This window comes from Cololabis saira, chromosome 21 (assembly GCF_033807715.1).
Source record: "Cololabis saira isolate AMF1-May2022 chromosome 21, fColSai1.1, whole genome shotgun sequence".
NCBI classification, from domain to species: Eukaryota; Metazoa; Chordata; class Actinopteri; order Beloniformes; family Belonidae; genus Cololabis; species Cololabis saira.
In genome coordinates, this window is record NC_084607.1 from 23730715 (window position 1) to 23752149 (window position 21435).

At 39.3% G+C, this 21435-nt stretch overlaps 1 protein-coding gene across 3 annotated transcripts in view; it reads right to left on the reverse strand.

Moving 5' to 3' along the window:
* grin2aa (glutamate receptor, ionotropic, N-methyl D-aspartate 2A, a) overlaps window positions 1–21435 on the reverse strand; it is a 213167-nt gene that overhangs the window by 184753 nt on the left and 6979 nt on the right. For 2 of the 3 annotated variants that reach the window (XM_061712466.1, XM_061712467.1), the window contains exon 2: window positions 13740–14237. In XM_061712466.1, coding sequence (XP_061568450.1) covers window positions 13740–14234 — 495 coding nt within the window. In that variant the 5' untranslated portion in view covers window positions 14235–14237. Of the gene's footprint in view, window positions 1–13739; window positions 14244–21435 lie in introns of those variants that run through there. The other variant, XM_061712465.1, reaches the window with a different exon arrangement.

The window sequence follows — 21435 nt, forward strand, 5'->3', positions numbered from 1 at the left end:
GCTGAAGTTTTAAGAGCAAAGTGCTGGAGGTCCATTATGTAGACTTGGGAAGAAGGGGAGAGGACCAGCGAGAGACAAATAAACCGACTGTGCCGATAAAACATGAATTATGCCATTTTCCTGAGAGCCCCCCACGGTGCTCACAGCTTGTTCTCTGCTCGTCACACGGGCGCATTCTTACAAGCCGTCCTTTTTTTTCCACCCATCCGTACATCTATCCATCCATCCTTGTGCCTGTCTGGCCCGCTACTTCAGAACAATTAAGGTTGACTTCATGCTCCACAGGGCTTTCCATCATAATGGAGAGGCGAGCGGATCGTCGGAGGGATATTTAATTCATGTCACTCTTACTGCCTGCATCTCTACGTTCCCTGTCTTTTAGCACAGCTCACTGCTCCAAACATGGCGCAGTGCAGGGCAAAGCTACACAACGAAAGAGACCGGTCCATTTTAATGGAATAGTGTTGCTTCGCCCGAGAAGCTCTAACTGTATGCAGGATGCAGCGAGCAGGAAGGGGAGGCAAGCCAGCCCTGTTCTTACATGATTGTTCACTGCAGACACTGCAAAGTAAAGTGGCGACAGCACTGCTGCATGACTGTGTGTGCGTTGTATCGATATGCCTGCACGTGCATTTTCAAGTAAAAATACAGATAGAACAAAAAGGAAAGGAATGAAGGGGAAAAAATTGGCTTAAGGGAAGGGAGAGCCGCATCAAATGCTCGAGAGCCGCAGACAGCACGGACACGTGTGGCTTTGTTAAGTGCCGCACGGATGTTCGTGCGCGTGCACAGGTTTGTGGAAAAAAAGAGCGTGGGGCACCAGTGTTGCCTTTCGATACAGCTTTGATGCGGGGAGAAATCACTTTTGCAATCTTTAAACTCTTAATATCACACATGATGGAAAAGGGAGGGGAGTTGAGAAGACTGATAGATTTTCAAGATTAGATGAGAGATGCACATGAGAGGGGCATACGAGGATGCAGAAAGGAACCGGGAAGACTTGCTTTCACAGGAAGCGTGAATAGATGAAAATAGGGCATCCTGCAGTTTGCTTAAAAGCAGTGTGGCTGATGTGAATTTTCCTTTGGTGTTTTTTTTTTTATTTTTTTTATACTTTACAATGACCTAATTCTTTTTTTCCTAATTTGAAGTCTGTGGAGTAAGAGATCCATTTTTGCATCGCTGTTCTAATTAGATCAAAGGGGTAAAGTAGAGTTAGATTAAAGCAAGTGACAGCTCTCTGACCTCCCAGCATGGTGGATTTTAATTCCAATTCCAAAGCAGCTCAAAGAGAAGATATCATAGTGTGGCTTAAAACAAAAAAAAATCAAAACCAGCGAGACAAGCCAGGAGACTGCATTAAAAGATTGTTGCATAAAGACAGCACATATGTGAGAATGCATACTGTAGACTGTATAAGAACTGGACAAACTGCATGTGATGTGTGTTGCTGCCCCCACTCTCTGGAACTCTCTCCCTGCCGTAATCCGTGACTCCCCTTCTCTGGACAGTTTCAAAGCACAACTCAAAACTCACCTTTTCACCCTGGCCTTTCCCCCTTTCCCCTCTTGTTTTGTCACTTTAGGTTTTCTGAGGATACGGATCTAAGTCTAAATTTTCACAATTCTAGTTGAAGTCATATTGGCTGGAGCTGACTTGACCAACCCTGGTTAGTCCCAAGAAGTCCTGTACGATAAAGCAATGGGCAGTGACCTAGGTGACCCAGCGGGGGGCAGCCAAGTGTGGTGGAGTGCAACCAGCCAGCTGTTCGCTAGTGGTCCAGTTAATCAACGTAGAAGGGTCCGGTAAAGTTACAAAATGAAGATCACTCCAGCTGCTGCAAGAGGTAGAAACAGATGAGCCACAAGTATTTGTTTGGCGTACCTCCAGGTAGCACTAGTTAGCAGCTTTCCACCGGGGCCATGTGGCTGGTTCAAACTTCAAGCACACAATCCTTCCAGGCTAACTCTGCCTGTTACCACACTTAATATTTAAAATGAGAACGATTATTCTGTCAGGTCTTTACTAATGCTTTAAAGAATGTGTTACGGTGGCCGACAAGGGCCAAACGCACTGAAACGGCCTAATGCGTCTCAGTTAAGGAAAACGGCTTCAGAAACGATTCAAATTCACAAACTCAAAACGATGTACAAAAAGAGGAACGTGGTTCAAATGAAAAAACGTGCTGCAAAAAACAAAGACAAATGCAGCATCATCAAACGCTCTGCAAATACAGAAACGATGCAGGAGACTGAAAACAAGAAACCATCTTCAAAAGAAAAATGCTTCATAACCAGTCACTACAACCGGAAGTGCTCCAAACCTGCAGGGGGCGCAGCTGACTGAACCACAGTGTTTACATCCATGGTTTAAACATACAGCGGGAACGGTAATGTGATGTTTATATCACTGTACAACGCTGCACATTACGAGACGTTTCTTTATTATATTTTACACCAGACGATACAAGGCTGCACATAAGATTAATGAGATAAGATCATGATTTGAGATTGACATAAAGCACCTGTTAACGTTACAGCACTTCCGGTTGTAGTGAACGGGTATGAAGCGTTTTTCTTTTGAAGATGGTTTCTTGTTTTATATCATTTTGTGCTTCGCATCGTTTCTTTATTTGCAGCGCGTTTGATGACGCTGCATTTATCTTTGTTTTTTGCAGCACGTTTTTTCATTTGCACCACGTTCCTCTTTTTGTACCTCATTTTGAGTTTGTGAATTTGAATCGTTTCTGTACTTGAAGCCGTTTTCCTTAACTGAGACGCATTAGGCCGTTTCAGTGCGTTTGGCCCTTGTCGGCCACCGTAAGATGTTGACCCTTGGTCCATGCGTATTGCACTACTGATTCTTTTGACTGACTTCTGTGACTCCTTTGAAAATGAATCACAAATATCAGAAGATAAAGATACAAGAACATCATCACAGTTATCAGGGTCCAAACTGGGGTCTAATGATCACATCTGGCCAAACGTGTTTACCTCCAAGCCATTGAGGCTTTCTTAGATTCAGTCAAGAGACCTGTGATTAAGGGGATTGCACGTGACTCCCAGAGGAACACCATCCTTACAGATCAGGACAGGATTGACAGGTGCGTAAACAATAACTTCCTACACTTGTTTGAAGTATAAAACTGCTGGTATGATGCAAACAGCTCAAAAATAACTTAATGAATAATAGATAAAGGTTGAGGAAAATTCTAAAGTGAGTAAACAAGGCATGCATGTTTTACTGTGTTGGAAATAAAATTAAGACACAAAAATGTAGTTACAAATGAAGGGGGCTGACTTTAGCAGGCTGTCACATAACATCTCCCATTTGATTGTAGGGGTGGATGAAATCAGTGCATTTATCTTCACAAATGGATATCTGTGTCAACGACTAAACCATCATGTCAGCATCCCTGAGAGGAAATGTGGTTTATATTCATCTGTATCTCAGTAGCACGAGGGACAGTAGATGGTAATAATCTATTCTGAAAAATCAACCTCTCACTCACAGCTCTGAGTCCCTTCATCTACTCTGATGGGCATGTTCTGTGAAAGATGCTCTGAGTCAATAGGAAAACCATGATGAAACTGTTGGCAGAGGATTAATATTTTGAATTTCCACATCTAAAGTGGTATTTATTTCTGATGGTGTTAAAGGAGGTTGTGTGATATGACAGAGGGCCCAACTTGAGTCAAAAGTGAATCCTTAATTAAAGGAATAAAATAGTTATTAATGAAAACAAGGGCACAATATTATAAGAATATATTCATAAATTTATAAGAATAGTAGTAGAAATCTTACATGATAACCCAACCAAACATGATGTTTTTCCATGGGTTAGCATCCACAGCATGAGTTAACATCTTGCCGCTGGTCAACTACGTCCAACAGAGCTGGACAAAATTTCTACAAATCTTTAAAAGAAATGGATATGTTTGTACGTTTCCGTGCTTTTCCAAACCTAGGTCACTACTGCTCCTCTGATCACTTATTTTTGCTGTCTGAAATTCATGAAAAAAAAAAAAAAAAAAACTCGCTTACACACGGAGCACAAATGTAAAGAACGACAGAAAGATTAGTCAGACGTTAGCCAGCCTGTTGTTTGCTCATCCTTGTAACGACACCACAACAGAACGTGCGCACACAGAGGCAAACTGTTTGATTAGATTTGATCACAAATGTACACAAAGCAGCCTGATCAACTTCTCCACGCCGCCAACTGTTAGACAACATGCCAGGCACATGCTGGATGATAGTGGAGCATCTCTGACGGTAAAACACAGATCTGTCCTGTATATATCTGTATACTTAAATTACGCATAATGTTTTTTAATCAGCGGGATGCAGTTTGTCCAGTATTTTCCTACTTGCTTCAAATTAAGCATCATCAATCCTGATGTCACCACTGAAACAGCCATGGCTTGGCTAAAGGAGCCAGCAGGGACAGCATCCAAGGGGACATGATTTAGCAACAGACAAGCTCAATTGCACCTCCGCCCATCCATGGTTTTCCTCTAATGTTATTTGTTTCATGTGTTGTTTCAGTGGAAATGTCATAAATGAGGATGCCTTGACAGGTTTGATCAGCGTAAATTAACATGAGTATCATAGGTTAGCATGAGCTAGGCCAAGCAATGTCTGAACTAAGGTGGCGTCCACCTTTTCGTTCTGCTACACCGCGGCCTGCAGTATATGATAAAGAGCCTCTAAAAGCGTTTTTCACAGAACCTATAGATCAGTGGTTCTCAAATGGGGGTACGCGTACCCCTGGGGGTACGTGAAGGCACTACAGGGGGTACATGAGATTTTAAAATATACATATATTTAAAAACGCTGCAAAAATCCTTTAAAAATAAATATTTCATAAATAATTGAGGAAAATATAAGTCTAAATTCATAAAATGAATTTTATCTTCAGGAGTAGGCTATTCAACTTATTATCCTAAAACCCCAGAGTATCCCCCACACCAGGATGGTTCCACCTAACCTGTCAAATGCCACCTGGCTTCACCTGTCAATCACTTGGACCAACGATGGAGTCGTGGTTGAAGCGTAGCAGCAATATTTTTATGTTTAATAAATCAGTTACTGATGGCACAGTGCTCTGTTTTAGTTTTTTTTTTTACAACCAAAAGTGCTTTTCGCTGGTTAGGGGGTACTTGGCTGAAAAAATATTTCACAGGGGGTACATCACTGAAAAAAGGTTGAGGACCACTGCTATAGACCCGTACAGTCTGCCGTGGCCACCCCACTCACGGCCGCCCTGGTTTGACAAAAAGATCGGGATTCTCTCTGTGGAGGAAGACAGCAGTGAAGAGGGGAGTAAGAAGCAGCATAAGGATGAAATGTGTAAGGAGATTAAAGACTAAAGTCAATGTCTACATGAGTATTTCATCAAAATCAATTTATGTTCCCTTTTGCTATCGCATAGAAAACTGTTATTTTTGTCATTCCCGTGGCCTTTTGTGATGAATTTATTAGAGAAAGAAAATCCTTTGGATGATATTTGCCATCCTTCTATTTCTGTTACCATTCTCCAAGTTTTCACATGCAGACACACAGTGTGTGTGTGTGTGTGTGTGTGTGTGTGTGTGTGTGTGTGTGTGTGTGTGTGTGTGTGTGTGTGTGTGTGTGTGTGTGTGTGTGTGTGTGTGTGTGTGTGTGTGTGTGTGTGTGTGTGTGTGTATTCCTCAGTGACTATATGTTCCTGCAGTCCCTACATAGATTGCTACTGTTCCTAGGGCTAAAGAAATGGAGCCAAGGAGAAGGAGACATTCATTAGTGGGGAGAGGTGACTTATATGCACAGTATGGCTGCATGTATGTGAGCCTCAAACAGCAGACTTGCAATACTTTGGAGCACATGTCATTAGGGAAAGCTACACAGAAGATGGAGATGAAGAAGAAGAAAGCAAGGAAATATTCTCTAAGTCCCGGCTAACGGCTCAGTTTCCTTTCGTCCCACATATTCACTCAAATCGATTCCCTTTGAAAAGTGAGAGGCCATTTCTCATCCTCAAGACAGCTGCATCCAGTTATCATAATCACACACACACAGACATGAATTACATGCACGCATGTGTACACACTCTTAAGCGTTTGTGGTCACATACTTGCAAACACTGCACTTAAAGGATACGAAGCAAAGGCTAAAAAAAGTAAAGTGTTACCATGGGAATCTAATAAAGGCCAGGGTTACTGATGTGCAAGGATATCTGACAACACCCCAGTGATGTTATTATTGCAGTCTTTCTTCTTTCTCAGTCAATTATAGACACACAAAAACAAATTACCTTTTAACTGAAATATTGATATATAGGTGGTGCACATAACGCTCACAGACACGTGAAGATCTGCTGTGCAGAGGCTGAAGATATTAGATGACAGTTTGATTTAAATTGAAGAAAAGAGAGTGTCGCAGAACAGAAACTGGACGTAGTCAACGAAATTTAGCCACTCTGTCCATGTCTGTTTCTTCTTTCCTTTCAGTCTGTTGTGCTTCATTTGACACGAGGAAGCAGCAGCAAACATCACACAGCTCATGAGCACGAGTGCATGCGTGTGCGTAATTGAAGCGCCGGAGGGGAGAAAACGGGGATGCAGGAGTAATATCCTTTGATCACAGCAACACCACACACCCCCAAATTTACTATGCTGGCAGTAACATCAGGTATATGTGTGTGTGGTTAGTTGATAAGAAAAAAATATGTCTACAAAACGAATTTCTGCCACCAGTCTCTGTGACAGCTGTCATCCACCAGCATGGCTGGCCAGAAGACAGTGTTCATAAACCCGATATCTATCGATCACTCCGGCTCATCTACTGAGTCCATAAATTACATAAACGCACTCACAGTTTAATTAGCTGAATGGGAAGTTTGAGTAACACCAGTGGAAAGAGGAGCCGCCTTTTTACGACCACGTAGCACAGTCATCCTGATAGGATCAGGAGGACAAGGAGGGGGGGCGGCTGGACCCCAGACTCAACCACACATATCCAACTCTAAATTGCATTATAATTTATTTAACCTTTCGAAACATGTATGGACCTGGTAGGGCTGGGCGATATATCGAGATTTTAATATGTATCGATATATTTTCAAACACGATATGGTACGAGACAATATCGTTTATATAGATTTCTAAAAAAAAAAAAAAAAAAAAAAAAAAAAAAGATTTTTTTTTTTTTAGAATTTTTTTTTTAATGACTTTGATATAGCTTATTTTGTGACAAATTGACTTGAATGTTTTAAGTCAGTGGAAAAGTCTGCCTGTTACTGTCTACATTGTATTAATTGTACAGTGTTTTTTAATTTAATTGTTATGCAGGAAAGGGATATTTGTTTTATTTTATTCAAGAAGCATTTTTATTCTATATATGCAGGCAGTTTATTTTTATTTCATTTGTTTTATACATTTTGATATTGTGCAGACCTCTGTTAATAAAGGAACCTGTGTGACATTTGGCACGAGGCTTTGTATTAAAACTGACTGTTTTTTTAAGGGTTTGCCTCAGAAAAAATGAAGCTAACATAGATGCTATGCTATAATGCTTTGGGGGAAACCCCAATTAAGGCACAGAAAAAATATCGAGATATATATCGAGTATCGCCATTTAGCTAGAAAATATCGAGATATGACTTTTGGTCCATATCGCCCAGCTCTAGGACCTGGTACGAGATACAGAAGAGTACTACCATAAAGGACACCTCACATCACTTTAGGCTTTTAAAGGGTTGAGCAAATTGATGCACTTTTTTTCAGGTGTTACCCAAGGAGGGGTTTTATCCCAGAATGCCGTAGGCACTCATCTGAGTCAGGAGGGTTGCATCAGGAAGGGCATCCAACGTAAAACCTCTGCCAGCTCAATATGCAGTACATTGTGATCCAATGTGTCGACCCCTACAAATGGAAAAAGCTGCTTTGCAATGTGCCATAGTGAGATAGCCTTGTGCAAATACATGTAGAGCTTACTTCTGACACAGCTGTTTGCCATTCATCGTGAAGTCTCGGACATGCCCTTAAATACATTAGGATGATAAATGTTCCATTACATCAGGCATATTACTCAGTCATTAGTTTTTGATGCAGAATAATTAAGTAATTAGCTTTTTGAAAGGAAGTGTCACTTTTTGAAGTGACAAGTCAAACTCTGGGGATGGATTCCCGATTGAGATCTCTGTGCACATGTCAAGATGTGTCTGGAAATACTGCACACAAGAAGCACACATACACACAGTTGTGACAAATCCTTTCTGATTTACAAGGAAAAATATTTGGGTGCCTGAAGTGACGGCTCAGACATGGTCATCACCTTGCCAGTTTTTGGTGAGAAAGCTACTGTAGGTGTGGAAATATGCAATGAAGTGAATTCTTTAGATTCATGGAGTAGTGGGACGTCATAGACTCGGATCAGAGTGGGATTATCCGCCGTACACATCTTTACTGATGCCTGATTTCATATCATTGCTTTGCTGTTTTTCTAAAGTGGATTGTGTAAAATTGTAACACCGGTTTATAATAAGGGGGTTGGACTGAAGTGAAGTGGCTGACTGCTTCTGAAACTAACTACTCTACAAACAATAAAAAAAAAACATGATTATACAAACAATACTTTTTTCTGTATTGTGTATTTTAACCAAATTGTTTCAGAAAAGTATAATTTATACCTCTTGAAACTGTGTTAACTTTAGAGAAAACGGTCTTAAATATTGCCTGTAATTCCTGAGGCATGCTTTAAAAAGCAGTTGAAAACCAGAAAAGAAAAAGGAAAAAGAAAACCGCAGAAGACGTCAGATAAACCGGATGCGTCATCAAGCAGTTCTGGCTTGGAGCAGGCAAGGCAGCATGATGGAGCTGCAGTTGCTGACCTTTTGAGCGAGTCAATAGCCATTTAGCAAGAAAGTTGCATGAAGCCAATCAACAAACCAGACAAATTATACACCTACACAATTACATCTGATAAATAATAACAAAAAAGGCAAAACTAAGGAAAGACACATGGAAAGAACAGGATTTAAAATCAACTATTTCAAGACAAACTAATTTAAACTGAGGTTTTGAAATTCTTGCTTCAGTCATGCGGTATCAAAGAGTTTCAAAGATGCTCCGTTCAAGCTGAAACGCTGCGATTACAGCAAGGAAAGATAATTCTCTCCTTGATCAATAATGTATTATTTTCAATACAGGCATAGTGTGCATTATTCAACAAAGGCTGAGCGACGTACGGTGGGGGGGGGGGGGGCAAACACTAAGAGATACAGCAGCATTTATCTGATTAACAAGCAAGGAATGAAAGCAAGAAGCAAGGAAGAAGGACAGACGGACAGCACAAGGAGACAATATATAAGACTATTATACATCTTTTTGTCTTTTAAATGTGAAGTTGCCAGTATTTTCCAGATGTCGGCAGGGAAACGGTTTTGACTGGACGTCAACCGTACTAAGAGATTTAGCCTCCATGTGACATAGCACGCAAAGGAAATGGTTGTATCCAAAGGCACTAAAGTATGCATATGCAGGAAATGTTCACACACGTCCGTGCACGCACAAATGTGAAGGCGTAATCAAGAGTACACAGACACTCTGGGGGGGTTTTACAAGGCATAATCATTGGAGGCGAGCTTCTCCTCATATTTCTCATGAGGATTAGAGGAAAATCTCCATTAGAACAGGGCCGAACAGGACTCGGATGGTAAATGTATAAACCTCAACCCAATGAGGGTGAGAACTTACATAAATCCTAAAAAAGGGAAGGGGGGAGGGTGGGGGGGGTTTAAGAAATTATGTATCATAGGACCCATAATAGGACTCTTGATTCTTTTTTGGAAACATAAATTCAGTTTTCGTGTAATGCATAATCTCTAATTATTAAATACATTCTGACGCCAGCAAATATACATTTAAAATTCATGGTTAACACATCTTTGGCCTCGCCTAACCAACAGATCACATGGGCTACCTCACGTTTCTGAGCACATCTTGGTTTTTAAGTTATGTATCAGATAAAATTTAACAAAGAAAAAGGGGATGCAAAAAATAATTTGCTTTACATTTTCCATTTGCAATTCATCATTCAACAGGTCATATTTTTAAGTTTAAATATTTATGCCCAAATCAATGGCATTTTAAAAAGATGCATCCAGGAGATGAGTAGGACATAATTTACTTAAAGGGGATCTATTATGAAAAACAGGTTTTTTCTTGCTTTAACATATATAAAGTGGTCTCCCCTCAGCCTGCCAACTCAGAGAAGGAGGAAAGCAACCAAATTCTGCAGTGTCTGTACAGCCGCCTGGATGAGCCATCCAGTGTGATGTGGCTTCTATGAGCCGTTCAGTCACTCAGTCATTTATTAAATGAAACATTAGTTCAAGAAAAACATATCGAAAACAAAAGAGTATTATTCAAAAAAGTCAATTGAGAAGGGTCATGATAGCTTATTTTCTTACCATAAGCCCTTCACAATAAATGTTTCTTAAATTCAATTACAGTATATACTGATGGACTTTAAAAAAAAAAAGGTAAAAGGTGGTGATGAAAAGGTGCCTTGCATGCCATATGGATTATGTGTAGATTTGAGATAAAGAGAGGAAAAAACTAATTTTTACCTGAAATAATATGTGCAATGTACATTTAAAGCTTGAAGCAAAGAACACGCTGAACCAAACAGTTCAAGATACAGAAACTAATTTACTATTTTAAAGATACACATAAACCTCAGGGCAGAGCCAGTAATTTCCAGTGGTTTAATTTATCTTAATACTTTATTAAGCATTAAGAAAATATATAGGCCTTTTTTAAATGAGACCTCCAGTCATAACTGGGAAAAGCAATTTTTTTTGTTTTTGTTTTATTACATTTTTTTAAATGTTCCTGGAAAGAAAAAAGGCCCGCTGTGGAAACTGTGGTAAACTGCCTACATTTTATGGGCACTGAAACACCCATAATAATTACATTTGATAAGAGTTTTGGCTTAGATAAAGGTCAACTTTTGGCAGGTATTAATTATGGTTATCCATCCAGAATAGAAATGCGAGTGAGTGGTGTGTCCCCTGCAGTGATGGAATAGGTGGAGTGAAGCAGGTGCCAATCAGTACATCCAGTAATCCCCTTTCACCCGACTTCTCCCCTGGTCAAGATGAGGGATTATCCCTCACGCCTTCATCTCTCTGCTTCAGCCTCCTTATTCCTCCCCATCCCCTCCTCCGACACTTATCCTCTCTCCTCCCCTCTCTTAGAAAGGTGCTACATGCATCATTACATGAACGAGAAGCCTTTACTGTGATAGTTTATATACATTTCTAGAAAAATCTTGATCTGAGCCAACCACTTGATTGTGTACCGTGTTCCGGAAATGGTACGGATCACTTGAATCAGGAAGCAGATTTCTATTCCTCTAATTTCACTGGAGCTTTGGGATTGTGATGAATTGGCTTATGTATAATGGTATAAAAGAGCAGTAAAAAGTACTTTTTTTTACTTTATCTGCAGTCACAGAGAAAAAACAAGGGAAGAAGCCCCTGAAAATGGTGACAAAAAGGGAGGCGGGTGACAAAGTGCCTGTGGGTCCCAGCACAGTTCCAGAGAGCTCACAGTGGAGATAGGTGTCACTCTCACAGGTCAGTCAGTGGGTAAACATGCTCCGGCTGTGGGAAAATGTCAACACCTTCACCTACGAAATATCCCTGGGACTGATGAAAATACAGTTGGATGATCCGTGCAACAAACGTACAACATTATGTAAAACTGAGAAAGGCATTGTTCTCTTTTTGTCCAGGGGAGAGCGTTGCAAGTCAAACCTTTTATATAGACATTATACTGTGCCTTTTTTATATATGCCTAATATTTTTGAGATATTTTATGTCTGCTGTTTGATGCATTGTGCTTATTATTACTGTGTGAAGTCTATGGGCGACCATCAGGGGTCGGGTCCTCTGTTCTGGTCAGTTGTGAATTTTAATGTGTTGGCAACTCAGAATCGGGTTTGGTTCCTCACTGATCGCAAATAATTTGTATTTGGCTTCAACGTTAGAGACTGGTAAGGACTCTGTCACAGAAGCAATTGAATTCTATTCTAAAAGGACTTTTTAGGAGTTTTACCGAGGTAATAGGCATTATATTGCCTTACTTACAGCTCAGAGTGGAGCAAATTCCATCTGACCTACTTTTATTTTTATCTCACCAGTTTCTTTTAATTATTTTTTTTTGTGTATTTCTTTTATATGACATCACTTTTGCTTACGTACAATATTCCACTGACACAGCCAACCCCGATAGTAAGCCCTCTTTGATCTTCCGGGCAGAAAACACGTTTGAGTATTAGCTCCATTGTGAATGAAATGAATTGCAGAAGCTCAGCACCGACACATGAATCCACACAATTATGCACCATTCATTTATTCCCATTGAAGGTTCAAAGTGATTGGCAGGCGAGGAAGCATTACCTATTCAAATGAGGTAACCAATCAAGCTCCTTGCACCTTCTATGAGCGAATCTTGCACAAAGAAGAAAGATTTCCCATATTTCAGCTCACTGGACCACACAGTCAGTGTTGGCGTGACAGCAACGGCATTTCTTTCATAGTTCCTTCTCTTTGTCCCCTCTCTTTTCACTTTGGTCACGGCAAACCTTCCTTTTCCTGTCATCCTGCTCTCCATCTGCTTTTTTTGAGAAATAAGATTCACCCTCTTTCGGTTCTTAAGTTATACATTTAAGGACACAAAATAAATAGCAATATGGTCCTTGCTAAAACTTAAAACCTGATAAATACAACTCCAGATGAACAACAAAACACTGAAATATTATTTGCTTAAAAATTAAGCCAAAAATTCAGATGCAGTGTGTGGAAAAAAATTGTTAAAAATACACAGCTTGTTTGGAGAAAATGAGGTCCCTCTACGAAGGGCAAAACAGCACGGCTCGCGTAAAAAATTACATCTGAATGAACCACAAGACTTTTGGAACAAAAAAGGGAATATGATCAGAAACATCTCGTCCAAAGGACCGTGGAGGAAAGGCTGATCATTTGGGCTTGTCTTTCATTCTCTTTGCAGACATTCATTCGACTATGAACTCGTCTCTAGGTCAAAATATTTTAGAGTCAAATGTGCAGCCATGTGCCCAGCAGCTGAAGCTTGGCAGAAAGTCGTGAGAGCCAGAAAACGAGCCTCAATAAATCTACAGGAGGGCTAATTAAGAAGAAAAAATAGGACTGATTGATAAAGTCATGCAGAAAATGTTTAGTTGAACTTAATTTTTTTCACACAACGCTTCTGAATTTTGAGGATTTTCATTAAATTAATAATATTGCATAATTACTTGATAAGGAAAGAAATACAAATATTTGAATTTATACCCTGACACATGAAACATTAGATTTGGAAGAATGTAATATCGATAAATAACCAATTGTCTCCCTTCACGTATGTGTCCTCCAGTACCTGCCCGGTCCCTCCAACTTTGTTCTCTAGATCCCACTTGTGCTCGAACAGTCACAGTCAGATATGAAAAGACAGATATGTTGGCAAGGAAGCAATGCAGCACTCCCAAACAAGCAGCACAACAATTCATCTTAATATATTAATCATAGTAATCATCCACTCTTCACTTCGCTGCCTTGCATTTCACGGATGCCTTCCATTCATCAGCATCACTTTGGGGCACCGACGTTCTTTCACCAACCAACCAACCAACCGCTGCTTGTTACATTCATACATCCAGTTCATCCTCCATACCTTGTCAGCCATGATCATGGACGACCCTCCGTGGATGCCCAGGATGGGTATGAGCGTCTGTGAGGAAATAAAATCCAAAATCTGGGCGATGGCTTCTTGGTCAGTGCCATCCCCAAACACCACACCGTGGATCTTGGTCCCCGACATCAGGTCACACATATGTGTGATGATGCTTTTCGGGTCAGTCTCATTGACCAGCAGCGTGACCACGTTGACGTCGATGGGGTCCTCTTTGCTCCACAGAGCCCTGATGTCCCGGTCCGAGATGTAGCGCGTGCGTCCCAGGATCACAGCGATGTTCAGGACCGGGACTTTCTCTGAACCGCCACCAGTTCGCTGCTTCTGAGCCGCCGCGGGGTCGGCCATCGTGGACACCACCATCAGGAGGGCCAGGGATAGCAGAGCACCGTTTCCTCCACTGCCGCAACTCCTGCTCCTTCTACCCCTCCTCTTACTTCTTTTGCTGCTGAGGGACATACTGCCGAACCACTTCATCCCCTGCATGAAAAGAAGATGACGGAAAAAGGGGGAGATAAGGTTAGAGAAGTGTGAAGACAAAGGAGAGGAAAAAGCAAAAGAGATCAATTGTTAGCGTACACGTTTTTTTCCGCCTGACTTGAAGGGATTTTTTTCTTTCTTAATTTGCTCTTTTTTCTCCTCAAAAAGTTTATTAAACACATAAACTTTGAGAGAAGGGAGATGGCCTTGGGAGGAAGTTGCAGAGGGATGACGACAAGAGAAGATGACTAACAAGCATCCGCTTTTTGGTCACGACTCCTGAGAGCAGATGATTCAGGGACAGACTGAAGTTCTGGCAAATTAGATAAAGATTTCTACTGTTTATTAAAGGTAACATCTTAACGTCCAGTGTTTATTGAAGCTTGACTAACAAGATTAAAGTTTGTAAGACTTTGTAAGAGTCTACAAAGGGAATTCTGTGTGTATCAACTACATTTAATATGTGTTTCTCTTAAACTTGCTGCCAATTAGCTGGAATGTGGGTGTTTCTTTTAAGTGAAAATCCCAATAAGGATTCTCTCTGTGGTCATGCTAGAAAGCTGATGTAAGCAGCTACGTCAACCATCACACACCTACTGATCTTGTTCAAGCTGTGTATAATATAAATGTCAAAATTTGGATACCTAACAGCTAGCCAAATGCAATCAGGAAATGAATAAAACATTCAAAAGACTCCCACAGAGGCAACAGTGCCGAAAAGGATTCATATAAACTGGAGAGCAAACAAAGAAAATGTCTTACAGTGATTTAAATACAATATTTCACGAGTTTAACAATCTTGAATATATACAACTGAAATATGCAAATAAGAGAACAAAACTAAACACAGATCGGTGATGAACATTAGTTCTTCTACAACAAAGCTGCTTTAAGCAGCTCATTCTCACAACGGCTAAACTAAACTTAACACTCTACAACTCTTAAAGTGCAGGTAGCCTAGCAACCTTTGAGGATTTCTAGGACCTTTTCTTTCAATAACAGGTTTTTAGAAATGCTACGTTTAACTGACACTAACCAGCTAAACCTTAGAGATTGTGGGTCTTGTTGGTACGATGGACCACGTCATGGTGCCTGAACCAAAAATATATAATGCTACTCAGAGTGGAAGAAAAAAGACAGGTATTCATGTGGCCAGTGTGAATAGTATGGAGCCAAATCAAGGCCAAAAGTTTTGCCAATTTGAAAATAAAATTTGAACCTGAAAATTCTTTTTTACAGTTTCAATTTTATTTTTTTCAGTATCAGATCTTTTTTTCAGTTTCAAATTTTTTTATTTCAGTTTCAAATCTTTTTTTCAGTTTCAAATCTTTTTATTTCAGTTTCAGATCTTTTTTTTTCAGTTTCAAAATTTTTTTTCAGGTTCAGACTTTTGGCCCTGATCTGGCGTGGGGGGCTTGGCATCAACTGAAAGGGGCGTGGCATCATGAGTGACAGCAGAACAGAGAAGGAAGGGGACGTTCCTCAGTCATGTTGCCTTCAGGAAACGTAGGTTGCAAAAGAATTTTCAGGTTCAAATTTTATTTTCAAATTAGCAAAACTTTTGGCCTTGATTTGGCTCCATAGAATAGATGCCCTGGGAATGAGGACCAGTTGAAAGAGTCTAATGGTCATCGTGGTGACACAGCTGTCAGATATACGCAGACAGATCAATTTGTACCACACAGGAAGGTTCTGAAAGAGACTAATTACATAACTGAATGCAAAAGAGGAACAATAAATAAATGAGGATCATAAATAGTATTGGATGAAGTTGTGTGTTTAAGCTATCGCAGCCTTCCTTCCACAGGTGGACAGAGGTAGGGAGGTGGAGTTCCAAGGCAGAAATACTGAAGTGACGTCTCTTAAAATTTCTCCATCCCGATAGTAAGCACACTCACTAGCCACCGTGTAAACTCTGTGTGCAGAGACCATAAAACCTCATCATCATAGCATCATATGCTGTAAGATGTAGGAGTAGGTGTGCTGAACAGCAGAGCGTGAGCAAAATCATAAAGGCATGAAGCATATGGTCACATTATGTACCCATGTGTACTGTCAACGACTTATGGATTCACTGAAAGGTCCGTATGTTTGTGCGTTGATGTGGAGCCTAGTGGCGCGTGATTGATTCACAGAAACTATAATTTATCATGCCACTGATGGAGTCAGCGCTGCTTTAAATAGCGAGTCACGAGTTCATAAGCAACTTGTCTCATTTAAACACCAGAAAGAGTATAACCGAAGAAGATTGCAGACACCATCATGGTACTCCAATGTTAACAGTAAACTAGAGCACATAGTGTTTCTTTGTGTTTCTTAGCTTGCATAATTAATAAAGATATAAAATGTTTAAGTTTACATACTTAGAAATTCTGTCCACTTCATAGATCTCGTAAAGTTGTATGTAAAATTTCCCATAATTGCTCAAAGCGCCTGTGCCAAAACAAGAGAAGTAAAAGGTTGTCTGCAATGTCTATTTCAAATTATGATGATGGTTTTATGTAATTTTCTCTGGGCCGGGATTTGTCATACATTATGATTTCGCAATAAATTTGGGACTGCAGTGAAAGGTTCTATGTGAGCTGAATAATACATGTGGGCACACCATGTCATCCTGTGTGTGGTTCTTTTTTAAAGCAGAAGACTTCTTCCCCCCCTTTGCTCAACCACACAAATACTGTTTGACCAAAGGATGAATCATCCAAATCTCCATCCATTCACTGCAGATGGAGCACTAATGCCTTATGGATTCTCGGTGTCTCCGTCAAGAAGTCATCACATCCCTTTACCAACAAACTGAAAGATTATTGAAAGATAGGCTGACAGCTAGTAAAATAATTTATATATATATATATATATATATATATATATATATATATATATATATATATATATATATATATATATATACATATATATATATATATATACATATATACAGTATATATAATATGTATACAGGGCATGTCAAGGGAACATCTCAAGCTGATTTTATGCACCAAATGCAACACTTTTAACAAAATCAGTAGAGATAGTTCTTATGCTGCTCAGTCTTTTTTAGGCTCAGTAATTTATTCTTATGAACCATGTTCATAAATACAGCATCAGTGAGGTCTTCCTATTATTATCTTATATACAGTACATCAAACAGCCACACCTTCAAAAGGACCTTCCTAACACATTATTATCCTTACACAGGACCTCTAAACCTGCCCTGCACATACTGGTTCATCACTTTGAGCACTTTCTTTTGTGTTCCTCAAGCAAGTATTTATTTTTGTTTAATTTTTTTTTTTTTTGTGGTTTAGTGGAGCACTTTGTCAAGAGCATTTAAAAAGCCACTGCTGTTGAACTATTGGTCTCTCTGGGGTGATGGGTGTTCAGGGTCTGCCATACTGTTTATGGAGATGGTACCGTTCCAAGTGACAAAACCAAAGAGTTCCCAGTGACACGGTGCATTTCTGTAAACTGTAGGGGTGTCAAATTAGCACGTTAATTGTCACGTCTAACTTTACTTTTTCTGTTTGCGTGTTGCCTTTATTATGAAATCTTTATTTGTGTGGTGGGCTTCTTGTGCTTGAGTTGTGGGTGGAAAACAATGGTCAGTCCCACCTTGAAGTGGACACTGATTGGCCTTTACTGTGTGTGGGCGTGGCTAACTACGCTGGTAGACTCCCGTTGTAGCTGGACAGGCATAACGGGGGCGGTGATTAGCGGAGAATTGAAAATGGACAAGCATGTGAAAGTTGGCGGTCCAGTGAATGGGGAATTTACATTTCTAAAACGCACCTTTGATAAAAGGTAAAGTGATTTATGTTCTTTGTGGAAAGGACTTTGCTCACCACCAACGCAGCTCAAGTTTAGCCACATAAACGCAAAGCACCCGGTCATGAGCACAGCCACGGCTAACGTTAGCAGCAATGGTGTTGCCACAGCAACGCTCTTCCCCAAACTTCGGCGCATGCGCACGTCTGCGACAGAGAGGATGGCGAATGTTCTTGCCAAGTGGATGTAAATGGCTAGAACTGCATTTGTTCAAGTCTGTTAAAAAAATAAATATATGACTTTATGAAGCCAGTTTTTTTTTGTTACATATCCATCTTTGTATCTGCCACAATAATGTAATGAATTCAAAGAAAAACACCTCAAGTTGAGGGCTTTTCTCAGCAATTATTAGGTGAGATTAAAAAAGCGATAAATTATATGCATTAATTACAGATCTTAATTAATTAATCGCTACATTTTTTTAATTGCTTGACAGCACTAGTAAGATGATTAATCTTATTCATTTCACCTCACTGATTTGACAATACCATGAGGCTTATTGGTTTATTACATTTTACTATGACAGCGTAAATCGTCCCATCATAAAATGTTGGTCATGAGGTTAGTAAGAAATGTTCGAGGCAACAGTACTGCTGTATGTGTGTGTATGTATATATATATATATATATATATATATATATATATATATATATATATATATATATATATATATATATATATATATATATAATCTGTTTATAATTACATTTATCCATGTTAGTGTAGAAAGAAAAAGAAAAATGATTTTCCTTTATTAATGAATCGATTTGAATTCGACAGACTGTGATTTCTGGGTTTTATTGTATTTGTCTCACAGAGCCATCGCAATGTTGGCTTTGAAAATTCAGACAAAACTAAAGTTGTGCAGAAATGTAACAACAAAGTTTCTATTTAGGTGAAGCATTTCAGTTCTCTTAACTGTAGGATTAAATATTGGGGAGGCAATCTTTTTCTGAAGCATCAAACGATATATCAGCCAAAAGCTGCTCATTGGCCAATAGCAAACAATTGTAAATAAATACTCTGATTACCTAAGCAGTTTACACATTTTAATCATTTTAAAATCTCACTGACTCTCTTTTGTGTTTCAAAACATAGATGTAATAAAGAGTAGACACTGCACTGACTACTGGAATGCGAGAAACCTTGGCGTCGTCTTGGACCAGTCACAACTTAGCCAACCTTCCCAGTAACTACTCAAACACTAGAGAACTAGCGTTTTCTTGTTCTAATCGGCAACCATTGAAAGCAGGAAACAGAGACTCACTTTTTATAAGTAAGAGTGAAGGACAATTTTAGTCCTGTTAAAATCTGTCCACCAGGGAAATCCTGCCCAGCTAGTCAGCTCCTTCCTGTTTAGTGCTACTTATGAAAGTTATGTCATGACAGTAAATCTATAAAACTTTATCAATCATACATTCTATAACACAGATGGGGATTACAGCTGAGAGTATTTTACACGGGAGGAGTGTCAGACAAAATGATTCTATCCATCTCCAACTAAAGCGAAATATTCCCATCTCCATCTACTTTCTCACAACAATGTTTTTTTGGTTCAGAAGAAATATTATTATATACATAAGGATAATGTCCCATTGAACCTTTAGATTGGAGAGACGTTTTAAGGAATTTGAAGGAAGAAAATAAACTTGACCTCCTTTGTAAAAATGTTTTGGTGTGGACTCTCCCACATCTTCGGTGTCTTCTCGTTGTGAACGTTTCCCAAAAATGAAGAGTTATGGAAGAAGGGGGAAGTTCGGTGAGAAGAGATGGATTTACGCAGCCAATGCTTCAAGACAGGAATGATTTAGACAGAACAGTTTGTGGGACACAGTGTGTATACAGTATATATTATATATATATATATATATATATATATATATATATATATATATATATATATATATATATATATATATATATATATATATATATATATATATATATATATATATATATATATATGTATATTTGTGTGTGTGAATATATTAAAGTTAAAGATGTATTGAAACTATGTATGTAGGCTATAGTCTCTGTAATCTCCCTTGTGTTTTTTTTAAGTACATGTATTTTTATATTGATTATATTAATAGAATAAAATATTACTTCATCTTTTTAAATTAAGTCAAACTCACCAGTCCAGTACTGTCTCTCTATGCATGCACGTGTGTTTTGTGATACACTGCATACTGTAAGTCATGTATTAAGCCTGCTTACAAACTATGGAAATATGCATTTTCAATGTCACTAAGCTTTCTGTATCATAGCAACATGTTTGACGACAAAGATAAAACACTGGAAAATCGCTTGACAATCCGGTGAGTTGTGGTTATTTTTATTCCTTTTAAACAGGGGAATGACCGGAGCTGACGACCGGTTAAAGATGGCCGCCACGCGGCTTGTCAGCCCTTATAGGCGGCAGCAGTCAATGCAGCGTCTACTGTTCATTATGTTTATGTTTCAAACTTTGCCAATGCAACCTTTAAAGCAACACACAGAAACTTTTTTCTTTAGCTCAGAGGCTCCCCCTACAGGCGTGGAGGTTTAGTCACTTTTACAACACTTAACCTCGCTTTTTTTATCAGTCTTTACTTTCATGACGATTTTAATCGTCTCTGCTACAATGTCCACTGCAGCTCTGTGAACTAGTTGTGTCGTTGATGTTTGACACAGACTCATAAAGTGACATGCAGTTGTTGCAGGAGACAACCGGGATGGGAGTGAAAGGCTTCTTCGGATGGTTTTTGCCGACATCAGGGATAGGAGCCTGCAAGGACCGACTGGCACTCGTAAAATCATAAAAAGTTCTATCAAATGAAACTGAAACTAATATTTTGACAAGGGAACAAAAACAAAACCTAATTTCTCATCCTTTACCTTTCGAAATATTTCAAAAACAAATCTATTTAAAAGAATTACACTTTCAGATGAACTTTCAGATAAAATGAGCAAGGTAAAAAGTTCAACGTTTCCCTTTAAAACATTAAATTTAAAGACAATACAGTGAAGCACTGGTTCCTTAGTCTGAGAGTTTAGTATTTCACCTATAATGGACATTAATGCGTTAAATTATTATTGTAATCATTCTAGATGTTCCTGGGAAAAAGCAAGACTCTCTAAGACCTGTCTACTCATCTCTGCTCTTCAGCATTGCAGAGTTGTTCTGGCAACCAGAGAAAAGTGGAGGAAGAAAAACAGTGAAAGGAAGCGAAAGCAGTACAACGGGAAAAAAATCTAGTTTATGAACAGAGTAATACAAAGGAAAGGAGAGAACGGGAGGACATTAACCAGCCAAAGCTTGTTGGGGACTTTGCCGTCACATCAAGGCCACCGTTTCTTGGCATCGCAATTGATGTTTGGTGGCTACATCCAT